The sequence below is a fragment of the Gymnogyps californianus genome, chromosome 5 (assembly GCF_018139145.2).
Source record: "Gymnogyps californianus isolate 813 chromosome 5, ASM1813914v2, whole genome shotgun sequence".
NCBI classification, from domain to species: Eukaryota; Metazoa; Chordata; class Aves; order Accipitriformes; family Cathartidae; genus Gymnogyps; species Gymnogyps californianus.
In genome coordinates, this window is record NC_059475.1 from 29,529,876 (window position 1) to 29,553,146 (window position 23,271).

Genomic DNA, 23,271 nt, shown 5'->3' on the forward strand with positions numbered 1-23,271 from the left:
ACATTTGCTGCTTGCTGGTCAGAGCTGTTGTTCACTGTGGTGCAGGGAGGGCTGGTGGAGAAAGGCATCCACAGACACAGTGGAAAGAGACCTCCTCCAAAGTGTACCATCTGTTTCACTAGCTGTGTGCTTGGTACTACCTGTGGTGTATCACCTCATTTGTTTCAGGAGGGCGGAACAGTTGAAGTGATGGTTGGGAGTCAGGCCAGGTTGGACCACTATCTCCTTTTGTATCATTAAGGATCTGCAAGTGCCTGTAAAATGACTTGCATATTATTTCACTCTCCTCTGTGTCCTGTGGAAAGCAAGTGCAGGGCATCACCTTCATTTCCAGCTGAGAAAGTGGTGGTCAGCATTTTGTTGGCCTGGCAAATTTGAATTAGATATTTTGCTTCCTGTTGATCAGGTCTTAGGGAGAAGTTGCTTGATTAGCCTTGGTACAATTTTCTCTGTGAGAGTGAAGGCGAACACCATGTACTAGCTAGTCTTTGGCTTTTTTAAAAGGTCTCTTGTCTTGATGTTTGGGGCAGGGAGTGGCGCTTACATGGCGCTCAAACAGTGCTTAGCAGAATGGAGCCCTGATATTACTGCTGAGTGATCCCAGCTAAGGTCTGAATAATTAACTAGCACCAAGCCCAGTTTCAGTCACTTCAGGCTTCTGTTTGTGTCTGATGTACCTGCCTCTGCAGAGCTGGAAGTTTCTGAGGGCTCCTGTACGTGTGTAGCCGGGTTGCGGCATGCTCTCTGCTCTGGTTTCCAGCTCCAGATGTGGACTGGTCCCTATGCCTGAAACCCCTGCAGGCTCTGCTGAGGCTGTACCCACCAAAGGGTGGCTACTGCAATTCAGAAAAACCTCCCACTATTTCCTTTCACCACAGTGCTGCTTAGCCTTGCCTTGAGCATGTCTGCATGTTGTGCAAGGAAAATACAGCTGAGGCCTGCGGCTGTTGTAACCAGCAGTGGATTTGTGCTGTGTGATCTGTCTTCAAAAATATTAGTGCAAAGGTGAGTCGCTGCTAGTATTTGTATTACCATAGACTCCAGGAGCATCTCATCTCTACCTTGCTTTGGTGAGCATTGGACAGATGTGATAAAGTAGACCCAGCCCAGAGGAGCTTCGGGCTTAGGGAAAAAAAAAAAAAGGTGTGGGGGGAACGGGACATGCTTTTCCTATACAGACATGGCTCCAAACTCCCACAGGAAGTCTGAGGCAGACTTAGAAATTGAATCCTGATCCTCTGAGGCCAAATCTTAGCCTTAGCCACAAAGCCCAGCTTCTTGCAGATTACCTGGGATGTTTCTCACCTCTCTCATGTGAGGACTGTGTGTTCATTTAGGATTATTTGCTTAAAAGTCCCCAAACTGTGCTGTTGTAAATGCTGACTTGGTTCCATTGTCACTAATGATTTCAGTAGCTCTGGTGATGATGACTTTCCAACAGGCTCAAGCAGATTAAGCACCATATGAATTAGAGCTGTGGAAACCCCAGTAAGCCTTGTAATTTTGCTAGTGTCTCAGGAGACCAGTACTGTTGTTAGTTACTGTGGGGAAACTCTGATTGAAAATAGTACTATAGAAAAGTCTATGAACTGCTGGTGTATTCAGTGTTTCCAAGTCCATAGCAATACAAGCCAGTCCCACTTGTTCTCCAAAATACAGTATTAAAATTCACAATTGGTCACGAAGGCTAATGTGATTTAACAACTAATATGAGATTTCTTACCTGGTGGAATTTGAACAATGACATTCCTTCCTTACAGTGATGGTTCTTTAATTTCTGCATCTCCCAAACACTTTGTATAGTTAGGCTGAGATTTCCCCCATCATGGATCCAGAGAGACTCCTTTCTCTGGAAGAAAGTAGATTATTGGAGGTTGCATAGTAGTAGAGAGTCACAACATTAACAAATGGCTTGAGGGCAGGCAGATGGAGGAGTTTCTGAAAGAAGGAGAAAGCAACTTTATGGCAGTGTGAATGGATTCAGGGATACAGAGTTGTAAAGCTCTCTGCTCCTGTTTTTCTTCCAAGTAGGCACTGTGAAAAACAGTGCTGCCTGTTCAGAAACCCTTCCCTATCAACAGGCAGGCCTAGCATAGGGCAGTTGTTTGAAGTGCCAGTTCTGAAGTGTTAGCTACGTCTCCTGTGCTCAACGGTGGTAGCCTTTGAGCTCTCCCAAGGGCTTTGAAATTGGTTGCTCACCTTTGAGTAGCACATAAGGGGCTGCTTGCCTTTGAAGTCTTGTTTGTACTAGGGATGCTTTCATTTGCAAAAAAAAAAAAAAAAAAAAGCACCATTGCTCAGCCCAGGACTTTGCACCAAAGGAGTTTGAGTTCATTACACAATCCCTAATGCAGTCTAGATGCTGGAGTTGCTGAAACATTGAATAGGACTGAGGGCGAAAGGAGTGTGTGCAAGACCTGCCTCCTTATTTGGTGACTGCTCTTGGTTCTCAGAACTTGCTGTGCTCTGTGCTTCAGCCATGGCCATGCCGTGGGGCCGTGACCTGGACCATAAGGGGATGGGGATGGTGTTGGAGGTATCCAAAGTGGGCACGAGTGTAAGGGTGTACTTGGCTAAGCACTTGCCCGTGCTAGAAACAATTTGCAAGCTGAGCTTCCACGACAAGCTGTCTTAATGGTGACACAGCATCAAAAGAGTCTATTGAATGATCCTGTCCCTCAAAGAAACAGGCTATACCAGTAAAAGGACTTCTTTTTGCCAGTTACATTGCATCAATATTAGTGTCTTTTCTACAAGAGCTTTGTCTGGGCTAAGAGTGATGTTTTTCACACTCCTAACCAACACTTCTGTGCTGCTGAAATGTGTAAAGGTAGAGTGAACTTTGAAACAGAGCTGTGTATTTTTTTTTAAAATGCAGTTAATGGTTTTGGGTTCTGTGCTCCGCTCTTCAGACTGTCTCTGAGCCTTTTTTTTCCCCTCAATGTAAAACAGACAGGATACTTATCCGCTTACTGCAAAGTGTCCCAGCATCCAGGGCTTTAAAACAGCTGCTAACTCCTTGCGTTTGGCTTATCTCCCAGTTTTGAACTAGATATAGTGGTCCCAAGCGCAGTTGTTTCAAACCTGCTTTGGGGTGTCATCCTTCTCGAGCAGCTGGGTCCAAAAGCATTGCTGACTGTAAACTGGAACCGACAAATTTGGGATCTGCTTCATTTGTTTAAGCCCATCTGGTCCCAGCTTACCTGGTTTTCTTGGGCAGAATCATGGCCAGACAGGCTTCAAAAATGGTTCTGTGTATCTTGCCCAACCGTGAGGGCTACCTGGAGGGTGTTTGCCCAGCCTGTGCCCCGAACCCCACTGTGGGAGTGGTGGTGGAGGGGAATGGGGACAAGATGACATAAAACGCTCTTAATGAAATGCGTTAGCGAATGTTTCTGATGAGTGTGCAGCAGGCCTCAATGGACGTAGTTGTTTCTAATAGCCTGAGCTGCTTTTGAGGCTGGAATTGGGATTCCACGTTCTCCTGCACCAGGAGGATAATCTTCCTCCCTGATAATCCATGGTTTGCACTGCATGTCTCTGCAGGCTTCCCGCGCTAAGCTGTTGAGATGTATTTTACACGCAATCAGCAGTGCGAATAACTGGCGCTGGGGGAGGATGAGAGTAGGGTATTCTGGGCTAGAGGTAGCTTTCTTCAGCTTCCTCGCCACTGACTGCTTCAGCTGTAACTTCTGGAAGAGCGGGTCTCCTGCATCACCATTGTGGTGGGTGGCTTATAGATGCTTGCTTTGCCAAGTTCTTGGCCCACTTTCTGTAGTGGGGCCGCAAATAAGCTTTTTGATGTCCAAGGCCTGTGATAAATACTTTTTTGATGGAGCCATCAGTGGAAGACAGAGCACGGTGGTGGGGGAGAAGATGCAGTGCTTGGTCTATCTCTGCTGTGCATCGGAGCTGCTCCAGGTCCTTGGAATGAACATCTCTGCCCAAGAGCATCTGAATGTAAACACAACCGTTAATAAAATGGCCCGTGGGCTGATTTATGGCCTTCTGCAAGGCGTGCTGGAGCGGAGGCGAGAGCCAGTGGGCGACGCAGCACCAGGCTGCAGTTGCACGGCCTGGCCTGCCCGCTCGCTGCTTCCTGGCAGCTTCGCGGGGTGGGCGTGCGGCTTCTGCCCTCGCTTCTTCCCCAGTCCGCTGCTCCAGCGCTGCCCCAGCCGCTGCAGCCGCGCCGGCGCCCGCCCAGCTCCCCCACCCGCCTCCCTCTCGGGTGGGTCGGTCTCCGGCCGGGCCGGCTCCCGGCGCAGCGCCGCGGGAGGGGCGGTGCCTGCGGCCTCCTGTCGCCATGGAGACGCCGCGCGGCCAGTGGGGGGCGGAGCGCTGGGGGGGGCGCTCTGGCCCCGCCCCCGGGCGGCCGCGGCGCGCCATGTGCGCGGCGCTATATTTACCCCCTGGCAGCGGGCCGCTGCCGCGTTTGGTAGGGCTCCTCTGGCCACCGCTCACCCTATGCTCTTCCCAGGGACTGTACCCTTGGGTAAGCCCATGCTGTTTAATTTAAACGCAGGTTTTGGAAAAAACAGATAAACCAAGCTTCCAGTCTAGACAAACACTGTATGATATGCTTAGAGTTTGCGTTGTCTCCAGACAGTGTCCGGTCCTTCGTTGGTGGAGCTCTGGTGAGCAAGGTTCCAGGCTGACCAGCAAGGCTGGGAGAGAGCACCAGGTTGCCCTGGGTAATAACACTGTCCTCTGTAGTAGAGGATATGGCTGCATGAGATGCACTGGGCAGCTTCCAGCTCTGCATCTCTGCTGGGGGACCTGAATTGTCTTGTTAGTTCGGGAAAATCTGCCTTTCTTTTGTGAAGGAAAAGCGTTTTACAGGGCACCTGACACCTGGGGAACTCAGAGGTCACCAGGGGTGGAGAAATACTGCTTGCTATGGAGAGCCCTGTGATGTTCCAGTGGGAAGAGGAGAGTGCTTGCTGCGATAAGGCATTTAGTTTTGCTGTCAGTGCTTTCCAGAGGTTTAAAGCCATTGGGAACACTCATCACCTACTGCCTAAAGGTTTGTTGGCAAGCAACAGAAACTCTTTCTACTGGTAGTTTTTTCTGGCACTTAGGGCCTGTTGTTCTGGGAGGAGCAACCCGGCCCGCCTTAGCCAGCAGCCCTGGCTGAGGAGGGGAGGAGGCTGTGTAAAGAATACTATAATTCTCCAGGCAGAGAGGAGCTGATGTTCCTGCCCTGGGCTGTGGGGAAGGGAGTTGTGGGCCTGAAGCATGTTTGTGTAGCATTTGGGATTAGTTGAGTCGGGGAGCTCTCGTGCTGAGGAGATGGCAGAACTATAAATCATCAGTGATCTACGTAAGCTGCGGAAGCAGTTAGGGCAGAAGGAAGGGCTTAGAAGCAAAATCCATTATAAAATGTCAAAGTGGGCTATTTCCCTTGCTGGGGAGGGGGTCTTGTCTCTGGGCAGCAGAGGGAATGCTGCCTATGCGTTGTGGCCATCCCTCTGGAAGAGGGATTTACTTCCAGGTCTGCTGCCTGGGTTCTGTCCCATGTCCTGCCCTCCCACTCTATAGTGATTTAATTTGGATGCTTTTCTCAGATCCCCAGAAAGGAAAGTACTGTAAACAGCTGCCAAGCAGGATTTTGTGTTGTGGAGCATACTTAAATGCTGGGGCCTAGTTGGATGATGGTATGAGTATGTTTCTATTTTTCTGCGTGTGTGTTTAATAGAAAGAACATATTCTGTTCTGGGTGAGTGTATGTTACTTTTCTTACTGCCTGTTAGTACAGTAACTTATAACCCACTCTTTTCCCCTGCTTATAAAGTGACACTGGTATTGTGTTACAGCTGTAATGTACACAAAGTCTTGCACAACTCTTTGTGTAACATTTTTACAGTCGTGATGACCTTGAAGGGTTTAAAAGAAAACTGAATGCAAACTCTGGCATCATTCCTGTGGATACTTAAGCATGTGCTTAATTTTGTGTGAGCTAGTAAGAGCGTAAGCAGTTCCGTTTCACCCAATGGATGTAAAGATAAGTGCCTCTGTGGCCAATTGCAAGATCAGAGTCTATGTATGATGATTCATTTCATGCACGTAACTGTATGTGTGTGCATGCCTTATATGTATATCATGCAGTTATCTTTATCATGTTGTTTTGACCAGCTCAGCTGCACTTTGTCCATTAATCTATATTCCCTGGGCATGTTGCTAACCAGTCCTGTGAAGCCTGGAATAGAGACTGTTTCTCTTTCCCTGTTTCCCATCCCTCAAATAAACAGTTAACCAGAGAAATTCCATTTTTCTTTTGTACACCCATCATCATCCCCAAAACAGGGACTTGGTTTCCCCATTTCTCCCCAGCTAGAGGCTCCCTGACAGAGCCTCCTCTGATCCAAGCAAGATGCTGACCTGACATGTTCAAGAAGGGCAGTTTCATCCCTGAATTTACAAACAGGTTTATGCAAGGATAAAGCTAGGTTATTTATACTCCAGGACAAGAGACGCCTGTCTCTGCAGAGGCCTGAGATGGTGGTCATTAACTTTTCCACATCACATAACCAAAGATGCCGTGCCTTTTTAGATACTTCTGAAGTGTTGATTATGCTTTCTTCCTCTTTAAAGTCCTGTCCCATTGGATTCAGACATAAGAAAAGGCAAGATTTTTTTTTTAAAACACGTTATTCCCACCCCAGTATTTAGCTGTTGCAGAGAAAAATGTGATGAAAAGCTGTTTTAATGTGTTCTGGGAAGACTGGCAGAGCTGTCTTTGCAGCCCATGAGAGGGACAATCTGGTGAAAGGCATGGTAGTTATCACCTGGTAGTTGTCTACATGTGGTAGCGGGAGCACCCTCCTTTATGAGAGGGAATATAGCAGACACTGTCTCCCTGTGGGCTGCTGCCTGGTGTTTGGCTCACATGGGGTCATGTTAAAACCTAGGCCTAGCACTGGCATCAGTATCGTGTGAGTTTATAGCAGGCATCTCTCTCACCTACGTGTCACTGAGATCCCTGCAACCAGTGCCGAGGGAGGTACATTCTGGATGTTGGTCCGTGGCTCCTGCACCTTGCCCCTCTTGTTTCTTTTCAGTGCGTGAGCTTATAGGTATTGGACTAAAGTCAGACTCATTAAAATATGGTGGCACTACTGGTATTTTCGGTACAAGTAGGGTTCGTGAATAGAGCTGTGCAAATCTGACTATCTTCTGTTTGACCAGCCCTTAAGTTTGTCAGATTACTTGAAAATGCAAGTAGATACTGGCAGATGCTCTGTGTATTGCATGTCTGCCCTTATGCTGGCCCACACCCTGGTCACTGTGTGGTCTCTTGGCAGTCAGACACTGTATCTTGATGTGACAAGAGCTGTCTGTTAACTTACAGCTATAAATCTGTTGGAGCTATAGTGGAAGTCTGTCAGTGCTGTGCAGGTGGTGAGAGGCTTGCTTAGCTTCTGGGTGGATGGCTTTTTTTTTTTTTTTAAATTTTCCTAACACGGCTTGTATTTCTGCAGTGGTAGATCCTGTTCTGGTCACAGTGGAGCAGCAGAGTTAACAGTGTTTATGGGAGATTCTTTCCAATTGCTGTGGTCTAAACATATGTACACCAGCATTGAGTTACTTCTGCCTGGAAATAAGCCACAGAGCTATATATAAAATATATTTGAACTGTTGCAGTAATGTTATTGGTATAAATAGGAGAAAGGGGTAGCACCAGGGCTTCCCTTCCTTAGAGCTGATTCAAGAAGACTTTCCGGTGCTCCATCTTCAGTGGAAAAGGCTGGGGAAGGTGGCTGAAAGCAACAACAAAATGCCATATGGCTAGCCTTCAGGGAAGAGCATAAAGTGCGAGATACTTGGGTCTGGAGTGTTGGCTTGCTGCTTGACGGTTGCTCAGCTCTTTTCTCTTGTGGTGGAACATCTGTCAGAAATCCCACAGGGTTCAGTTTGCAGCGACCTGGTCCCCCAAAGCCATGGAGTTTGGTCTGTGACAGTCTCTTGGTTTCTTGTGACTCCAAAACTGTTGCTGAGTTTTCCTGAACTCCTTCTGGCAGACGTTTCCCTGCTCAAGCTATTAGACAAGTAGTCCGAGTACTTGTGGAGCTTCTAGTTGCCTTGGTCATCATGTTGTGACATATTGTAGGGAGCTGTATTTTGAAGTGACATCATTGTGTGGCTTCACAGGTGCATTGGGATGCTGCTGTCATCTTTTGAACCATATGAAGTGTGCATAGGACTTCTCCCAGGCAGTGCTTGTAAGCAAAACAACAACTGCAATTTCTAAGTACTTTTCTGGTTCTTTGTATGAGATTGTTTAGTGCAAGTCTTTGCTTGGTCAGCTTGGCTGCCGTAGCAGATTGTGCCAATTTCTGTGGTCCTTCTGTCACTGATAGATTTTTATTTCACACAAAAGAAATGGGGGAAGTGACCTCTATAGAAATAGCAGAAAGTGCTGATAAGGACTGAGCGGCCAGTTTTAGTCTTTGTTTGTGCCTGGTGTTAATTCCATCTTTAAACTCTTAAGTGCTTGTTTGTCTTTGGCTAATTTGTAAACAGATCCTTCCACAATACTGCTTCCTAAGTGCTTTATTGCAGGTATCAACCTGTGATGTTCTAAGGACATGAGAGGCAAGGTTAGCAGGTAGAAGTAATGTCTTTTCTTAAACGGACTGATACAATCAGAAGAAAAGAGGCAAGATTGTGGACAGGTGGGAATATTTTCAGGGTTCAGTGCTCCATGAACAATTCTCTACAATCATTTCTTTCTGCAATTTTTTTTTTTTTTTTTTTTAAAGAGTCCGAATCATCAGTTGTGTTCTTACAACTCTGACAGGCAATCAGCTCCATTTCATCCAATACCTCTTCTCTGGTCGGTGATGGGAATTGCAGCCTGGCTTCATGCAGGGGCCAGTTCCTGTGCAGGGGTGACAGTAAAGCTTGTATCCAGCAGTTGCCCACTACCTAGCTGCCAGTGCACCACAGCAAGGAGTCGACACAGACTGCATAGAAGCTTTATAGCTATCTTTTTGCTGGACGACATGAAATACAGTTTGAGCAGGGTTAGCATAGTGGGTCAGTACAAATGACGGTCAACAGGGATGCCCTGACTCTTAAGCGTTGCTTTGCTGTTCAGTCTTACTGCTTACCCTTCAAGTGTTTGTCTGCTTCTTATATGCTTTGTTCGAACTGTAGAAATGCACTTAGGACTAGTAGTTCAGGTATTTCTGAACTACGTGTCACTCAAAGTTATTTCTTACCAAGACAGATTCTGCTGAATGCTTCTGAGTAGGTGAATGCGTCTAAAACTATTGACTAGGAAATCATGCATTGGGAGCATTGACTCTTTGCTGAAGACTGGAGTTCCAAATCTCTTTTTGTGTTCTGCTTTTTACAGCAGCAATTTTTGCTAAGAACTAAACATGTAAAAACAGAAGTACTTTGTGAAGCGTTGAAGGAACAGGAGTTGGTTGTGTGCCTGGATCTAGGGCTTTCTGAATTTCTAAACAAGGGCAGTAAAGAAATGGTGGTCGTTGTAATAGTTTGCTTTCTTCAAGTATGGCAGGAGCTAGGTGGTAACAAAAACAAAGGGGTTTTTAAGCCTGTGGATAAAAATTGCTTCCTCTGAGTGTGGTTTTACTTCCTCAGTTCTCACATTTGGTAATTCTACCAGTTACCCATGCTCCTGAGCCTAAACGTAGGCTAGAGGAGACCTGCTTTTCCAGTGTTACTCCCCCTGTTTCAGGGTTTTAAGTCACTTAGATGGCAGCCTGCTCCCTTTTTGTTAAGTCACCTTTAACGAACTCCTCAAATAAGTCAGCTGATGTTGGACTATTGTACCTCTCGTTTACAGACTTTGTTTCCTTCAGGAAAAGAAACTGAAAAGGTGCTTGGGAAAAATCACAGGAAGAAGTGATTTAAGGGCAAAGTATGTGAAGAAGGAAAGTGGGCTGAATGAATGATTTAATGAGTTTGTTTAGGATTGCTTTGTATTTATCTTTATAACCTTTTGTCTCTCTGTGCAGTTTATTGTCTAGTGGTGGTTTCCTCTGTGTGTGTGTATAAGGGAGAGAGGATCGATGGTGTTCCTTGCTGCTGACTTGCAGGGGGACTTATTCAGGTCTTGGGGGTGCTGGGTCTAGGCCATAAAACTTGCAAGAAATTTTAACTGTTTGGAAAAGACTAAACCAAGTTCTACATCTGGGATAGCTGTGACTGTGAATGATGATTGTCTCTCCTGTAGTACCAGTTTGCATCTTTGAAGCAGAAAGATGGCCCAGCGGGGCATACCTGAGTGAGCACATGTGAGTTTGCTGGAGTTGTCTGTGCCGGTGGCTGAGCAGCAGGTGCAGTGATGGGGACACTGTGTTACCAGTGAAGGACTTTCCAGCCATACTGGAACAGGAGGAGGTGGCAGCAGGGTTGTTGAGGACACAATGGAAATCAGTGCTTGTGCTGTTCTCTTTGTTTTCTCAATCTTTGGCCCACGTTCCTGTGTATTGCTTCTCCTGGAGGACATGGTCTCCTTTCTGACTGACAGGAGAAATCTGTTGGGTGCTCAATATGCATGTTGACTGACAGATGCAAAGAGCTTCTTAATTCCAGGATGCACAAAGGGCAGATGATGATAAAGGCTCTTCTGTAAGAAGCTTATTCCTCAGGGCAGAGGGTAGGGAGGAGTGCAGGAACGGATTGCCAAGAGCTAGGCAGTGAGTGGTGGCTGGGGGTGGGCAGGAAGCTTGGGTGGCTCCTTCTGTATATCCTAATTGGTTTGGGGGAAAAAAGAAAGCTCTCATGCTTTCCTTTGATTCATTTTTAAGCATTCTTTAAAAATATTGTCCCTAGCCTCAAGCAGGAGTGAGATACAGCAATGGTGCAGCATGGTCCATGCAGTAGATAGCTGATGGAATTTGGGAGGGAGGTGAGGTTATTCCTAGCTTTGCTGCTAATTTGTTGCATGACCACAATCAAGACATTCTACCTCAGTGTTTCTGTTTTTTTGCCATCTAGTCCTCTTATATCTGGTTATAGATTGCAAGCTGTGTGAGAGTACATGTTGCTACCTGCTGTAAGCACAGGAGGCCTTCATGTTCATTGGGACTTCTTGCAAGTACTGTGAAACAAATACTAAATAGTCCAGACAATGTTTAGGGAAAGATTGAATACTAATCTCTTTACCACCTGCCTCCTTCTGCAGGGATGTTGTCTGTGTGATAAATGCTGTGTACTCGCCCTGTCTCTCCTGTTGTATTTATTCCTATCTTAGCATCTTTTAAATTGCTGATAAGTGTTTTTTTAATATAATTTAAATCGGCTTAAAACAAAACCATTTTCTAATCCCCTGAGGATGTGAGTTTGTACTTTCCCCCATAGCATCACTGCAGTCTTAGGGAGATGCATGCGTGGGAGGACAAGGTGTCTAGTCCTGGAGTGGTTCAGGTGTTACAGACAGGAGCCTTCACGCACTGGGAGAGGTGGGCTCTCTGACCTCCTGTGGAGGGGACAGATACCTGCTCTGTGTAAGGAAGCTGGGCATAAAAAGGCAAGGCTTTTACATACAGAGAGTCTCTTTAAATCTTTCCTGGGAGCTTAAATATACTACTTACAGCTGTCCCCTTCTCCAAAAAACCTGTGTGGTTGCCTTTGTGGCAATGAGGGCTGGGTAGGTAGGGACAAGATCTAGCGACACAATTTAGAAGTGGCAGTTGATGACTTTTAGGACAGAACTGCTGTGCAAATCAGTGGTGAAGGATAAAAATAGATTGATTTGGCATGGGGTGTTATGCACAAATAAAGAAATCACAAATGAATTATGAGTGTCACCTCAGGCAGGCTGATCAAGAGGCTTTTCTTCATCCTGCATAGCTCTAGCTTGTGTGTTTCTACTCTTGGACTCAAGGTCGACCACCAAGTTCCCCCTCCAAGCCTTGTCAAACAACGCCTTGATCCGTTTATACCAAAAATAAGCCCCAGTGAGAAGAAATGAAGGGGAAGGGGATTGTAACATGGTGCTTTTCTTGAAGCACTGAGATGTGGCTTTCCTTCTCTGGTTCCCCTTGGCAGGGTTGACTGTGGGGAAGGCTTTCTGCACCCTCTCTTTCGGTCTGTCTTCCCCGTCTCCAAGTTTAGTTTGACCGAGTGCATTGTTTATAGAGTTCAGCAGGAGGTGATTTAGGATGGAGCTCCTCGCCATGGTGGTAATGGTGTTAGAAACGCCGTGTTATGGCCCGTGTGTTTGACTTCTCCGGAGTCAGGAGTTATGTGGAGCTGCCACTGTTTCCTTGGAGTGGATGCCCATCTCTGACACAAAGCTGTGGACTTTTAACTGCCGGCTGTTTGTATTTAGGAGCAGGCCCAGCTCGGGGCTGGGGCTGTAGGGAGGGACTTTGGTGGAGCCACAGAGGGAGTAGCCTTGCCAGCCTGTGCCCACATCCCTGTTGGCTCTTTTCCTTGTTCTTGTCACTTGCTTCTTGTGAGTGCTAAAGCCTGGGCAAAACAGAGGGGAAAGAGCCTTTCCTATCTGGGAAGTGATGATTAACGATGATAAACAGTGACCCTTACGCCAAGAGAACCGTTTGTTCCTGCTTGATTTCAAACCCTTATATGAGTAACTGAAAAGCTGCCCAAGGGAGCTGTATTTACTTTTTATTTTTTTTACTACTACTACTCACGGAAGCACTTTCTTTGCCTATGTTCAGGCCCTCTGCGTGGATGTGGAGGAGACCAATATATAACACTACCAGAAAGTCAGAAGTTGCTTCCTTTGATCTCCACTGTTGGGACAGATTGATGGGGGAGCATTGCAGGTCCTCACTTGTACCTAATCCTCTTACAGATAGTCCTCCATGCAGGGGAAGGTGAATTGGTTTCTTTTTCTACTGCGAAGAAAAAAATCACTGGACAAATTGCCTATGTGGGAGGGCAAAAGCACCCCCTACGTGAAGTCTGGTATCTTGCCTGCTCTCTTTCCTTATGAAAAAGTAATGCACATCTGCAAATTGGAAAAATCTGTTCCTCGTGAAGAAGTGATCCTGCACAATTCCAGGTCCCGAGAGCTCAAGGAATGGCTTCTTTGAAGCCTGCCCACACAGGATGCGTCTCTCTGCTGTGTCCCATAGGTCTCGCCTGCCCATGGAGCTGGTCCGATTGACTCCATGTGCAGATGCTTAGTCTGGAATAAAACAGGATTGACTCTTTATGTGCCAGCAAACCTGTAGCCTGTTTGATATCGCTTTTTCTTTTTTAAAATATACATTCATCACACAACCTTCACAAACTTCGCTTATATCAACAAAGAGAATTCCCCACACCAAAGTGAAAACAGCATCATCACAACACCGACAAAGGTGGGCAATTCACACACACTCTACCCTTTGTCCCTTCACCACATTTGTATCTCTGAAGCTCGGATATTCTGAAGGTTTTGTGAAATCTCATGAAAATCTGAGTTGGAGCCACTTCTATGGTGAGAATGATGGCTGAATGGGAGAAGGAGTTGTTGTTGCTGCTTGCCATGTCTTTAGCCAGGGTTAATAAGGTTATATGTGCCTTTCCTCATCCCTGCAGTATTTTAGAAAAAAAATGAACCTTGGTGTGGGGGTGGCAAAGAGAAGATTGGGGGATCAGGCTGGTGTTAAGTGAAGAAACAGAAGGTAATTATTTAATGATGGCTAGGTCGTGCTGCAGAAGCTGGTAGGAAATTAACCCTCTATGTATCCTCTTTTTGCAGGCCAGGGACACTTGCAGATGTGTGCTGCTGTCAGTTCTGAGTTCCCTCACTACGGTTGCTGGTAGAGGTGCTTTTAATAGCCTCCCACCCACTTTCCCCGGGGCTATGCAACGGTATTTATGGCCTCCCTGGGACTGCCTTACTCCAGGTGCATGAAGAAGGCGGTAGAGTGCAGATTCAGCACGTAGCCCCTGACAGCTGGGGCTGACGGGTCAGGAATGCAGTCCTGACAGCTGGAATCGGACTGAAAGCAGCCAGCACGGTGGAGAGGCCAGGAGGGGAGAGCAGGCAAGAGAGGTTGTGTGGAGAGATGGACAAACGCACGCATACTGTGTGCAGGCGCATGTGGAAAGACAGCCTGCAGGGACCACGGGTTGCTCACATTCCCTTTCTTCCACCTCCGTCCCTGTTTTGTTCCCCGTTCTCTCAACTGCCTGGATCATTTTTAATAAATGTGTGCACACCCCTGTGCAACCATTGTAGTGACACCTGGCAGAGCCATTAGAACTGAGGCTCAGCATTTCCATCAGAACACCCTCCCATCCCACCTCTGCTTTTATGCAGGTTTACAAATGTAATGTAACGCTTCCCATAACGCAGTGATTCAAAACCTTTGGGCAAGTCGGTTTCTACCCTTGACACTCTTGTGCCAAGATGCATCATTCATAATTTGTGTTGTGGGAGATAGTTCCCTGATGTTCTTAAAGTGGTTATCTTGAAATCAGATTGCCTAGAATTGGCAACTGCTTGTTGCAGATGATGGTGTTCTGGTCAGGTGTTTGTGTTGGTTTTTTTTTTTAAATTGATTAAAATGTGAGGGCTTGTTCAGTGGTCAGACATAGCTCTGAATCCTTTCATCCCATGAATGCTGCTTCAAATTGAGCATTGGCTGGAAACACCTTAATGTTGCAACAAGTCTGTGTGGTGGATTGCATGAAACCAGTTTGATGATTTTGGAGTAGTTCCTAGAGGGTCAGTTAGGCAAATGGTATAAGTCTGGAACAGTGGCAGGGAGCAAGGCTTGTGAGACTTACTGCGAGAGACATGGAGACTGCTCTGTCAAGGCAGAGATGTTCTGAATTGGTTGTGTGTTGGAGCTTGGCTTACTACTGTTGCTTTTGCAGGTGGAATATTTTCAGTCTCCAGGCTTGTCAAGACAATACTCTTTGCTAGCACTAGATGCTGAGGGACAAAAGGCTCAGGCTGGAGAGGAGGGAGAGGATAGAAAAGCCTCTTTAAAAAAAAACTTATTAAAAAAATTCTTTAAAAAGTGCATATTCTATGTGCACATACAAAAACAGGGGGAGGCATTGGGTAGGTGAGGGACAGAAACCAACTTAGAGCTGAGTGGTGGTGGTGTTTGTGTGCTCTTGTAAGTCAAACATCCCCCGCAGTTAATTCCATCCACCCATCTTCAGCCCTCCGCATGCCAGACCAACAACAAAAACCCCCAACTCCCAAAAAAACAAATAGGCAGAGGAACCTGGGCCAAAGCCAGACCTTTGCATGTCAAGCTCAAGTGCAAAATGAGTATTTCACAGCTGTGTTATAAAGCCCTGACATGAAGCCTTTGCAGTGGAAATGCTGACAGCCCCTTAAGTAGAGTAGTATACTGTAATTAGTGTTCTGTGTTTAATGTGCCAGACGAAGCACAGCAGAGCTAAATGTAAAACTTCAAGCCTTTGTTTTTCTGCAGCAGTAACAGGAGATCAAACAGCATGTTCAGACAGTGGATTAGAACCTACAACGTGTGTGCTGGTCCCTGGAGGTTAAACGCAGTTTTTTGCAATGGGGCTCAGGGGCAGCAGGAGAGATGTACAAACAGGGCCAGCTGTGAGATTTGGTGCTCTGTATCAAATTTCATTTATGTAAGAAATAGACAGCTATTTCTTAAATGCTGACGCTGACAATGTACAGCTATGATGCATTTTCACGTATTGGATGCCAGAGTGCATTGATACGACTTTGCTGTGTTGCAGCACGGAAAACATGTTGGGGTGTGTGCAGCAGTGCTGAAAACTCTGGGAGCAGAATATAGGCAGATGGACGTGAAAACCACAGTGCTGTTGTGAAACTCGGGCCTGATGTTGGAGCTCCCTGTGTCAGTGTATTGCCAGGACTGAAGAGTATTGGGGTCTCAAGTGGAGCTGTAAAAGCATTTTTTTTAAGGCAAAATAACATGTAGATTTTGTAGTCACTCCTCAGACAAGATGGTAACTGATCACTTGATGTGCTAGGGAAGGCTTTCCAAAGTAACTCTCATGGGTTATATATCTCTGGGATTTCTGTGTCCACTGCTTTCTCAGGAGCGCGTGCCTTTGCACATACATTACTAATATACCCACATTCAGGCGGGAGAGGGGTGAGGGCAGGCACACTGTGCAGTGGATGATACATGAACTCTGATGGATGTTGTCTTTTCATGCTGACTCGATGCCGCTGGTTAATTAAATGGATTCAAACGTTAGCTGTGTTATACACAGGCCCACGGGAGGGCTTTTAAAAAGGAACTTGTCTGCATGTGGACATTTATTGAAGTAGCCATTCTGGAGTGGAATAGAATAATTGTGCTGCAGGAACTCCCTCTGAGGATGCTCTTGTTCATGAATAAGTCTCACAAAGGCATGGAGAGGAAGCAGGAAGTTGAAATCAAACTGTTTATTCAAGAATAGGATTTCCCTTTCCATAGAGGAGCAGAGAGGAGAGAATGGGGCATAAGATTCCAAGTGCAAAGCAGCAGGAGTTCTTATCCGTGACTTTGTTGAGCAGGGTGACCTCTTTGCTGCTGTCTGTAAATGATCTTAGATGTCAAAAAGGCAGATCGAGTGTAAGGTATTAATGGAAAAAAAGAATGGAGAACAAAACAGAAGACTTTATTATTCTGCTCTGTAAACACTTGCTGTGACCACACCTTGAAAGCTGTATGTAGTCTTGGTGTTTCCTCTTCATCTCAGGAAGGATATAGCGGACTTGGAAGGTGGTTCACAGAAGAGCATCAGAGCTTATCAAAGATATGAAATGGCTTTCAGGAGAGCCATAAACTGAGTAAGCAAAGACTCTTGTACTTGGAACACAGGTGACTTGGGGTGATAGCATAGCTCCTTACAAAATTGTGAGCCACCTAAAGATGATAGGTGGGGATTAACTATTCACTCTCTCTTCCTGTACAAGAACTAGGGCACATCAAATGAAACTAATAGAAGTGAAGTTTAAAACAAGCGATGAAAGATGGTTCTTCTTGCAACATGTACCAGACTGGTGGAGTTCCTTGTCAAAAGATGTTGTGAATGCTAAGCCTTTATAGACATAGTGGATAGTGAACCATAGAACCATAGTTCATGGTAGGGAACTCTACTGAAATCGGTTAAAAACTGAGAATATCTGTTTTGAGACTGGGAGATTGACAGGAGGTGAGAAAGAATCAAATTTGCTTTCCCTGCTCTTAAACCTTATCCACACATTTGTTTATGATACTGTTCTTCCTGAATTTTCTCCTTCACTTATGGCTGCAAATGGAAACAGGAACCAGGGCTAGATACTGGTATCTGATCCAAGATGGCCATTCTCATGAAGTCTGGAATAGACACATCTGCTTGCTGGACATGGTTTTCCCAGGCTGTAGCCTCCTGCCTAATGCCGTAGGTACTGGGACATATGGGCAGCCCTGTACAGTAACACCAGTTTTCTCCCCTCAGTGGTCTTTTGAGCACTGGAGAGTTGCATGTATCCTCTCAAATGCTTTGCTTCTTTATTTCCATGCTTAAATAAATAGCGTTTGTAGAGAATGATGAGTTTTTGGGCCCAGAAGAGAACGTGGATAGTATTAGAAGGCAGGAGGTGAGTTGATCGAGTCAGAAAACTCTTTAATTTCTTGAGTATTTGAGTATGGGGAAGAGGGACTGAAATACCGCTGAACTCCTACTTAGTCTTTTGCTGGTCTGGGGAGGGTGATGGGGTGAGTAGCAGCGTCATTCATCCTACAGTTGAAACTCTTTGAGGGATGCCTGGTAGTAAAAATGGCTTTCTCTTGAAATTTTCTTTTCCTCTCTTTCTTTAAGATGAAGCCAGACTGCAGAAGTCTGCTGGTGGGCAAGCAGGCATAGACACAGGAGCTCCTACCCAGCAGCGGTGGCTCAGTCGTAAAACAGTGCAGCTGTAGGGAGAGCGCCTGTGAGCTCAGGTCAGGCAGGACTGTCACTGTGACTACGTTGTCCCCTTTGGCATTCATTTTGGTGGAAATTATTACTGCGCTGGGTGTGTTTACTACTGCTTTCTAACAGCATGCTGCCTAGATGTGCAGGCCACAGTGTTTGCCTCCTGTACCTCCTGTGTGGCTTTGCAGTGTAGATGGTCCCAAAGGGATGCAAACGATGGGAAGGAGTGCAGGGGAGAGAAGTTGGGCTGATCCTTCAAGGATTTCTGTGTTGTCCTTTTAGCATGTGGAAACAATTGCTTGTGGTAGCTTCCTCAAAACAACACAAAGACCTCGTGCAAGTACGAAACTCGCTCTCTGAGGGCTGGGAGCAGCTGGTCACGCATCTTGTTTCCTGAAAAGACAAAGAAGGCTGGCAGAGGCGGTTTAGACCAGCCTTTCCGAAAGGATTGTTTGCTCCTCAGTAGTAAGGCAGAGGTGGCATGGCTTTGTCATGCAAGCGTGGGCTTTCCCCTTGTGCTGTGTGGGACCATGCCTGAGGGAAGCAAGGGCTGCTCTCAGACATGCCCTTTGACTTCCAAGTTGGATTGGGCTGCAGCAAAGCCCCTTTCCCTGGGAAGGCCTGGCTGCCATGAATACCTGTTGCTACCTTGGAGTCCTGCAATTCAGGACTCTGCTGGTCTGGTCCTACCGGGTGTGGGAACTATCTGATGATCTTGGGATCTGATATGGAAGGAACGGAGTAAGTGATCTGCTTACGCACTAAAATTCCTTTACACGTTTGTGCAACTCCAAGCAGCCAAATTTAGATTTAAGCCTGTAAAATGGGTGAATATCAGGTTTTGCAAGACAGCTGTTAGCTGCACAGCTCCTTCTGGTTTTGATGCCTAAGAGTGTGTATTGAGCCTCCAAATTTGAAAAAAAGTTGACCTTAAAGGAATGGAGATGGGGTGGTTACAGGTAGCATAGTGGCAATGCAAGGTGAGTTGCAGAAGCACGTTGCGTGTGGATCGATTCGATAACACTTGCAAATTGCGTAGAGAACATTGACTGAAAGTGCCAAATACTATTAATAGAAGCCTCAAGATGAAGTAACAAATGTGGATAGCCAGCCTCCTCTCTGCGCCTCTAATTTAGGCACACAAAATGACAGGTTTAATCTTGCAGTTGTTTCCAGGCTTGGATGAGGGTGGTGAGGTGGCCCATTGATTGCCTGTGAAGGCCTGAGCAGGCACTGACATGTCTGATGACTGTGGGAAGCAAATTGGGCCAACACGGGAGCTATTGGTAACGAACGTGGTGTCTCAGATCTGCAGGGGGACTTTCCAGGTCCTGTGGTTAGCTCAGATCAGACTTGGAAAGGTGTGTCAGGGAATTTATTTCTGATTGGCATGTGCTGAAGTACCACCTGGGAGACTTGTATGTATGGCTGTGTAGGACTGGGAGACTGCACTTGCCACATGAGGAAGTGGGTTCCTACCTTGTTGTGAGTCGTAACTGCGGAACTGGGATAATGGCAGACCTGTATCGACAAATTTGCCCTTTGCTGACAAATCTTAATTCCAGATTAGGAAGTTAAAGTTGGTATACTTCTGCCCTAATTAACTATATTAATAATTTCTTTGTTTTAACTGGCAAGTTGAGAGGAATCCAGTTTATACTGCATTGTTGCCTATTGTTTTTTCTCTCTGAAATGTTTTTCATTCTTCTGTCAAGTTTTGTGACAAGTGACTATCTCTTGCCCTTATGTCACCTAGTCTGGAGGTTGGTCATGGGGATAAAGCTGTGGTGTACTATGGGCAGGGTGGTGGGAGTGGAGCTCACAGGTGTCCTAAGACCAAATTTTAAATTTGCATGTACTCCTTTTTCAAATCAAGTTGTTTTTAATACTCAAGGATTATCATGTGGAGGTGTTGTAAGAGCATCATCCATTGGATAGGCTCATGGGGTTGCCTTTCAGATTCTTTACATTAGGAAGGTTTTAAAGCTAAGACCAGGAGCAAAAGAGAGAGAGTCTTTTTCACAAAGTTGGTTATGAATCTCTGGACACAGGTATCTGTTTCTGTGGCACTAGGTCTGTCAATACCAGTGGTATGGCCTTGATAGTTCTTGTCTTTTTCTAATGGAATGAGTGATCTGTTGGAGGCCAGAAGATGCTCACTGGCAGTAGAATAATTGGACCAGAAGACTGAGCTACTCCTTTTGTGTCAAGCTGTGTGCTGACCATAGGAGAAGGGTAGACTTTTCACCTCCTAGTGTTGCCACAAATAGTCTGTTGGCAGAGCAGCATGGGGCCTCCACAGACCTGAGAGTGAGAGAGGTGGCTGGAGCAAGCGTGACATTTTGCTGTTGGTGGGATGAGAGTGCCAAGATAAATCAGTTAGTGCTCTTGTTCAGTTTCTCTCCCTCTTAAAGACTAAGAGGGGGGAGATTTTTCCACACCACCAAGTACAGAGTGGGTTTTGGAGGTGCAGCTGGATTAATCTAGTTGCCAGTGAAAGGGGACAGTTTTTCTTTTCCTGGCTTTGAGGTCCCTGTGGCTTCCCCAGGCTGGCAAACAGAAAACAAAACTACAACATGGTTTTCTGCTGGTTTAGCCTGCTGGGCAGGCAGTTGCCATGCCAGTGCTGGCGCGAGGGAAATGGCAGGGGGTGTCATTGGGCTGAGTGGGATGAGGGAGGAAGGAACAGTCCACTCCAGAGCAGGCAGCTGTAAGATCAGCTCAGCTGTGGCATACGACTGCACACTGAGAGGCTCGATATACATCCTCGCAGAGCAAAAATGTACCTGTTGGTGAAAGGTTGCTGAATTGCTGCTGAATGGCTGCATAGCCAAGGTCAAGTAGTGCCTTTTAGGATAGTTGCAGTTACAGCCAGCCTGAGCTAAACCGTGTGCTGAGCAGCGTAAGCACAGCATTGCTAAATTGATGTTTGCTGACAGCATCAAGTAATTGGTGCCTTATCTAGATTGGAGCATTTGAATGGCACATGTCTCTTCCACTTCCTCCTTCGCTGTCAAGAATGCGGTTTCTACAGGGATTTAAACCTCTCTTAGTTTGATGGGTTGGGAACTGCTGATACGAGCTGGAATCTCAGCAGTAGAAGCATTGAATTCTTCTTTCTGTGCATTTGTGAGGCTGCTTTAAAAATAAACGTGTTTTGAAGTATTGTTAATGAGCCTGGAAGAGTGGATATCCTCCTAGCCTCCCTCACTCCTTCCCCCCCCCAAATTTTTGTTCCAGCTTACTGTTGGAACAAAACTATTTCCTTTCTTTACCTGTGGATTTGTAAATGGATTTTTAATTGTATGTTCTTATACTAAACAAAAATCCAGTGGAGCTTTGTAAAAGCCATGTTTCCAGAGATACTAATTTTGCTAGGGAAGGGGACAATTTGGTGTTCTCTCATACTGTCTGAAAGTATCTATGGTATATTATTACTAAAAGGGAAAAAAAGACCAAGTTGTTCCAGAGACTGGGATATGAAATCTTCCACTTTCCATGTCACTGGTTTGAAGGCAGGCCAAATTTGAACTAGCTAAAGCATGGACGTCTCACTTCAAGTGGTGGCACCTCAGCCCTGCTTTACCTGTTGAAGCAAGGTGGTTCTCTGTGTGCGGTTACTTCTGTCACTGTCTCTAGTAACCTGGGCCATGAGCTCAGTGAGACCTCGTTTCTTCACCCTACAGCCGAACTCCTCAGGTCTGGTAAGCTGTGTGGTCAGGGTGGCGTGGGGAACCTGCCCTGCCCCTGTCTTTTGTGCACCATGTTGGTATAAATACAAGATGTTCATCTTCAGGGCAGCTATGAAAGATAGTGGTAATTATTACAATAGCAACTTCTTATGCCACGTCCATGCCCTTAAGGCCTTAACCAAATATAACTTAGATGATGATAATTAAAAACAGAAGACTGTGACCCAGTAAAATCCATGAGTTTGGCAGGGACAGCAATGCTGAGGAGGAATGTATGCATGAAATATATAATAAATAAAATCAAGCTGTGCAAATGTAAAGGAAAGAGATTAATTTTGTGTCGGTCAAAACAACCCCAGGGCTGAGAACTGGTTTGTGCTCAGAGGCTGAGTGCTTTCATGCCACAGACCAGATTTTGTGCAGTGTAATCCCACTGCAGCCTTTTGCTTTGGGGTAATTGCTAAATTCTGATGCTTTCTCTGCCAGGGAGTGCTCCTCAAAATATTGTCGTGTCTGTCTGTCCCCCTCCCTTCCCCTTTTGTTTTTGCTTTTCCCAGTTTCTTGCCACAGAGGGCTGGCTGTGAAACTTTGTATCTTCCAAGTAGCTCTTCCCAGTTGCATTTCTTTTCTTTTCCTAAAAATAGTCGAGATCTTTGCTCGGGGGGAAAGCAAGCATTTTGGATTACTGTCTCTTGCATGGGTCATTGGTATGCGGGCTTGTGAACCCAGTCATGTAAGCTGTTCTGTCTCTTGAGATTCCTGGGGAGGGATGCCCTGGTTCACTGAATGTGATTTCCAGTTCAAGCACTGTGGGGAAAAATTGACTGTTCAGTTCCTAGGAATACGGGGCTGGGACGAGGCTGAACCACTTACCACTGAATGGAGGAGATAAAGAGAATGGGTCAACCTGGAAACAATTTTTGGGAAAGAGCTCTGGAGAAAGTGGTTTGCTGCTCTTGCTGGGAGGATGGGAATCGCTGGGCAGTGAATGTGCATCCCAGCTTCTCACCAGTACTATCTGCTGCTTGCAGTCCTCTGTCTTTGCAATGCTTTGCAATGCTCTGGCACAGACAAAGTAATCAGTGGATTGATAACTCCTTCTCTGTACCCCAGCAGTATTTTACTCTGCCTATGTTGAAAACTGAGTAGGATTGCTTCTGTACCTGGGTGCTTGTCAGTGAATTTCTAGGAGCTGTGATTCTTCTCAATGCCAGTGTGAACCAGACCATCAGCATCTGTGTATGGGTCCATTTGAACTGCACTCATATTTCATAATACTTCTTGTTATGTTTTTCACGTGCACTAGGTGACTTTGGAGAAGGTGTTGGGGATAACTGTGTCAGGAGGCAGAGGATTAGCCTGCGACCCCAGAACTGGCCTCGTCGCTTATCCGGCAGGGTGAGTCACTAACCACATTCTTCAAAGCTAAGATAAACCAAGACTGATGTATCAACATAAAGATTCAGGATGTTGCCACTATGGTCTTCTATAGGGAGGCTATTTACCATTCTTCAGTCTTATAACACCAGAGAATGATGAGACTCAACACTGTTAGTGTAATTGGCAAGGGAGATTGCATTTTACCCATCAAGTTTTAACAGGATCCCTTTTACTGGAACCTCTCTCCCTCTTCTTTCTCTGAGCTGGGTGTTAAATTGTGGGCTTTTTAACTATGCTCTGTAGTGTGGTGAACTTGCACATAACTCCATGCGATGCTCAAGCCAGCGAAGTACCT

General features: G+C 46.0%; 1 protein-coding gene across 2 annotated transcripts in view; it reads left to right on the forward strand.

The window, feature by feature from the left end:
- The window catches only part of MAPKBP1 (mitogen-activated protein kinase binding protein 1), a 105,666-nt gene that overhangs the window by 7,316 nt on the left and 75,079 nt on the right, over nt 1-23,271 (forward strand). For both annotated transcript variants that reach the window (XM_050896925.1, XM_050896926.1), the window contains exon 3: nt 22,843-22,934. In XM_050896925.1, coding sequence (XP_050752882.1) covers nt 22,843-22,934 — 92 coding nt within the window. The remainder of the gene's footprint in view (nt 1-22,842; nt 22,935-23,271) is intronic.